This window comes from Myotis brandtii, unplaced genomic scaffold (genome assembly GCF_000412655.1).
Source record: "Myotis brandtii unplaced genomic scaffold, ASM41265v1 scaffold521, whole genome shotgun sequence".
Classification (NCBI taxonomy): Eukaryota; Metazoa; Chordata; class Mammalia; order Chiroptera; family Vespertilionidae; genus Myotis; species Myotis brandtii.
Genome location: NW_005369870.1, coordinates 2,810,237 through 2,814,470, shown reverse-complemented (window position 1 = coordinate 2,814,470; position 4,234 = coordinate 2,810,237). Strand labels below are relative to the sequence as shown.

General features: G+C 54.3%; 1 protein-coding gene across 1 annotated transcript in view; it reads right to left on the bottom strand.

Annotated features, from left to right (window-relative positions):
• The window catches only part of DUOX2 (dual oxidase 2), a 22,440-nt gene that overhangs the window by 11,668 nt on the left and 6,538 nt on the right, over window positions 1-4,234 (bottom strand). Inside the window, exons 8-16 of the mRNA XM_014548826.1 lie at window positions 4,026-4,233; window positions 3,542-3,602; window positions 3,310-3,406; window positions 2,780-2,870; window positions 2,407-2,509; window positions 1,697-1,860; window positions 942-1,117; window positions 620-738; window positions 120-257 (exon numbers count right to left, since the gene is read on the bottom strand). Of these exons, the coding sequence (XP_014404312.1) occupies window positions 120-257; window positions 620-738; window positions 942-1,117; window positions 1,697-1,860; window positions 2,407-2,509; window positions 2,780-2,870; window positions 3,310-3,406; window positions 3,542-3,602; window positions 4,026-4,233 (1,157 nt within the window). The remainder of the gene's footprint in view (window positions 1-119; window positions 258-619; window positions 739-941; window positions 1,118-1,696; window positions 1,861-2,406; window positions 2,510-2,779; window positions 2,871-3,309; window positions 3,407-3,541; window positions 3,603-4,025; window position 4,234) is intronic.

The following is a 4,234-nucleotide window of genomic DNA, read 5'->3' as shown; positions in this document are numbered from 1 at the left end:
CTCACTGTCGACTATACCAAGAAACTAGCCCTGCAAGCCAGCAGGTAATGAGGGGCAGGGACAGACCGTGGGAAGGGGGAGGAGGAGAAGAAAGATGGGTGAGGGGGTGAAGGGCCCACCTAGAGGAAGACAGCAGAGAGCCACGATGGTGATACCAAAACCAGGACCACTGCCCTCGAAGTAGTCAGTCACGGTCATGGGCGCACAGGTTGGCAAATCCTCAATTGTGAGCTGCTTGGGCTGAGGACACGGTGCACCTGAGGGAGAGGGCACAAAAGAATCTCAAAGCCTGAGGGTCCTACTCCTTGGCCAAGCATCCTCCCTCTCTCCTGTAAAAAACCAGGTACCCTCCTCTCTCCCAGGCTCACCTCACTGGAACATGTTCCCCTCCAAAAGTCCCCTCCCATATCCCATCTCGCAGCACTCACCGCAGCTTGACCACAGGGTGCAGCCTGCAAACTAGTCCAGTCTCTAGTGGGGGAGATGGCCTAATGCAGGCCTCCTAGACTAACAAGGAGGGGGCTGCCTGGTGCCTGGCTCCCTGGACAGCACCAAGTGATCCCTCAAACCTTGGTTCTTTCTCTGGCAGCCATCTCTTGTATTCTCCCAGGCCACCTACCTTCATGCCAGATAAAGACATTGGGCTGCAGGGCACTGCGGTCCACTTTAGTGACAGCCACCAGCACGTCCCGCAGAGTGGTGTTTCTGATTTCTGCAATTTCTTCTCTGGAGAACAGCCTAAGTTGGAGGAAGCCAAGGATTTTGAGGACGGGAAGGGGTTGTAGGCCTCTAGCAACCTTAGCACCAGGTACCCAGGTGAGGAAAGAGACCCAGAGGGTCTGGGAAGAAGGTGGGGCCAGTTGGGAATCAAGAGCCCATGGGGACTGTTTACAGGCAGAGGATCTGGGCCCAAGCCCAAGTGGGAGCCAGGCAGGCCTTACCCATTCCTGGTGTTCTCAAACCAGTAACGGTCACCATCCCGCAGACGCACAAACTGGTCGAGGACTATGGCACTGAAAAGGGGTCCGGGGTCTCCCTGGCTCTCCAGGAGCCCCCCAGGGAGTAGCTCCAGAAGGGACAGGTCGTGGTTGTACAGGGCAGCTGTGGCCTCCAACACCTGGGGAACCACAGGAGGTGAGGTCTGTGTGTACACAGGTGTGTCTATGTGTTGGGAGGGCAACTACTCTTGCCCCATCCCTCAAACATAGAACCCCATCAGCTACTTGGCTTGCTGTTCAGGCCTCTTTCTAGGCAGCCCCCTCGGCTGGTGGCAAATCTTGTGGGAGGACCAGTGTATCCCTGCCCATGCTGAGACCACTGTCAAATGCCCAAGGATATCTCTTGTGACCATCACTACCCAGACTGCCTGGCCCCAATGATTAGCAGCTTCAGAGTCACCCAACTCTTGGGGAGGAACCCCGCAGGAATAGGGCAATGGCACCCACCCAGGGGCTACCCTGCAGGAATAGTACGATGATGTAGTGATGAGGAACATGCTCTGGAATCAGGTGGCTGAATTTAAATCCTGCATCTATGAGTGACTTCACAACTATGTCATTGATAAAACGGGGATAATAGTAGTATCTACCCTACCACATTCCCAATGTAGATTAAATGAATTACATGTGTCAAGGACCGGGAACAGTAGGGCCACAGGAAAGCTTTAGTTGCTATTATTATCATTACTATTCCTGACCTGGGCGTCCACATTGGGGTTGAGGTAACTCCAGTTCTTCGGGTTCTCTAAACCCAAGGCTAGCAGAGCTTGACTATAGCTGGGCAGCCCCATATCCCTGCCACGCTGGATGCTGCTGGCCACGTAGTCTGTGCGGGAGAACTTGCCAAAGCCAGGCCAATAATCTAAGGAGGGGAGAGGACTAGACTATAGGCTCAGTCACTTCAACCCTTCTTTGCCCAATAGCCTCCAATTGGGCTGTTGACACTACCCTCCCCCTCCCACCCCCAGCACTTGTCTACATGTGACTGTATCCATATCATCCTTGCCTAGGTGTGGAGTCCATGTCACCATGGCACAAGAGACTTTTTCTGCTAAGTTGCTTCCCCTAAGACTCAAGACTGTTTTAGTTACCAAGCAGAAAATTCCCTAGCCTTTACCTCCTTAACTACAAGACAGGACTGAATGAAAACGTTTAGAGACCTAAGCATTGAAGAGATTGTGGTGCCGCCCTTCCCCCACATACTCAGACATAGGCAATTTAGAATGAAAACAACACTAAACTGTAAGTTGAGGGGAAATTTTCAAAGCTTATTTTCTTCTAATGGCTATTTGCAGTGTATCTCTGTCTCTGCACTGTAGGTACCATAGGTCTACCTGTTGATTAACTCAAAAGAATCCCCAGGCTGCCAGGCCTCTGGGCCCCTTTCCCTTCCGGTTCCAGAGCTCACCCCTAAGATCTTCAACCACTATCCGGTCCTCCAGCTCTGAAATCTGGGAGGCCATTCCCAGCAGCAGTTGATTCACTGCCTGGGCACTGTTCAGGTTGGGGTTCTGGAAATAAACAAGACTCTCAGTCAAGAAGGCTTTCGGGTCCCTTCCCAAAGCCCAATCCCTCTAACCTTGGACCACAGGACAAGGGTCCTTTGGCCAGTCCCAGACTCTCTTGAGCTGTTGTCCCCAGATAATTTTCTGATTCCTCTACCCTTCATCTCCCACCACCCTGGAGCAGCAACACTCAAGAATTGGAATTGTTGCTTTCCCCAGCCTATGTAATGAGACTGACCTTGAGCCACCTTCCCTTGACCCTGACCCCAGGCTGACCTCCCGAGTCCAGTAGCTGTTGCAGACTCTGAGAGCTCTGGAGGTGTTAAGACCCTTGTTGGTGATATTCTGGAAATCACAGTTGGCATTTCTGAAATGGGGAATCAAGAATGTGGTGAGGGGATTCAGGGAAGAAGCTAAGATGGGGTTGAGTTAGGTGAGGGATTCAGAGGGCGTTGGCCAGGTCTGAGGGATAGTCCCTGAACTTCCTTGAAGTTCTGGCAATGTGTGTGGATTGAAGATAAAGGTTGCTCTTTGTCCACACAGGGTGGGAAGGGAAGGAGGGAAAAGGGTTATCTAGCTGATGGACAAATCCTGCTCTCAGCAACTGAAGTTCAGTCATTATAAGGAGCTGGGGAGATTTCCCTGTTAAGGCTGAATTTCCTATCCCAGGGTCCTGTTTTAAGACCCCAACATCTGCTTCCTTCACGTCATTGTAGAGGTGTAGAAAACGCTCCAGGACCCCAGGCCCACTAATTCACCACCTCTGCCAGTGCTGCCTCCCCTCCCATCACCAGCCTCTCCCTCACCTCATGTAGACACCAGGGGGCACCATGGTGGAGAGGAACTGTTCAGAGGCTGCCAGGAACTCTGGAGAGATGCTGGGGTCCAGGAAAGGGCGGTACCCTGCCCCATGGGAGGAATAGGAGAAATAAACTCGTGAACTCTCCTTCCTCCCATAACAGGCATCCACCTGTCTTCTTTCCACCCATGGATCCTAACCACAACCTCCCTCAACACAGGTGCCCCCCATGCCCTCACCTGTATATTCTGGGGGTGTTTTCTGCAGGAAGCTGGGCAGCCACTCATACAGAGCAATGTTCTGAGGGTCAAGAGAGAGGAAAGGTGGGGCAAATGCTCCAGCTGCCAGGCCAGGAGGGATCTGAGCCAGGGAAGGCTTAAGTGGGAGAGGACCACCAGGCAGGGGCAGTCATGGGAAAGGCAACTCAAATGGGAGAGGAGCTGAGGCCTCTCCCACAAGGAACAAGGGATTGGGGGGGGAGGGGCAGCTAAATCTCTTGTGTAAGTGGCACTTTGCCTCTCTGTCATTCCTAGACTTTAGCTCTCCACACAAGCAGGGGATCCTGCGAGCGAGGGAAGGCGGGTCACCCGGTCCTGGTCACCAGCTGTCCCAGTAAAGGGTGTTTCTGGGTGGCCGATGTCCAAGGATGGAGGGCTCTGCAGGGGAGCAGAGTCCCCGCGGACCAGGGCAGGAGGGTGGGGCGGGGAGGGCCGTGGCACTGACCTGGTAGGTGGCAATGACCCTCTTGCGCGCATGCTGGAACAGCTCCTCGTCCCCCCAGCGCGGGTGCTCGCGGGCCAGCCTCTGCGCGCACAGGTTGTGGTAGCGGAACCAGAGCAGGCCCAGCGCCTGCAGGAAGGGCTCGCGGTTCCCTCGCTCGGCCCCGAAGGCTGCATCCGCCAGGGGGACGCAGGAGGAGGGGAGGGGGTGTG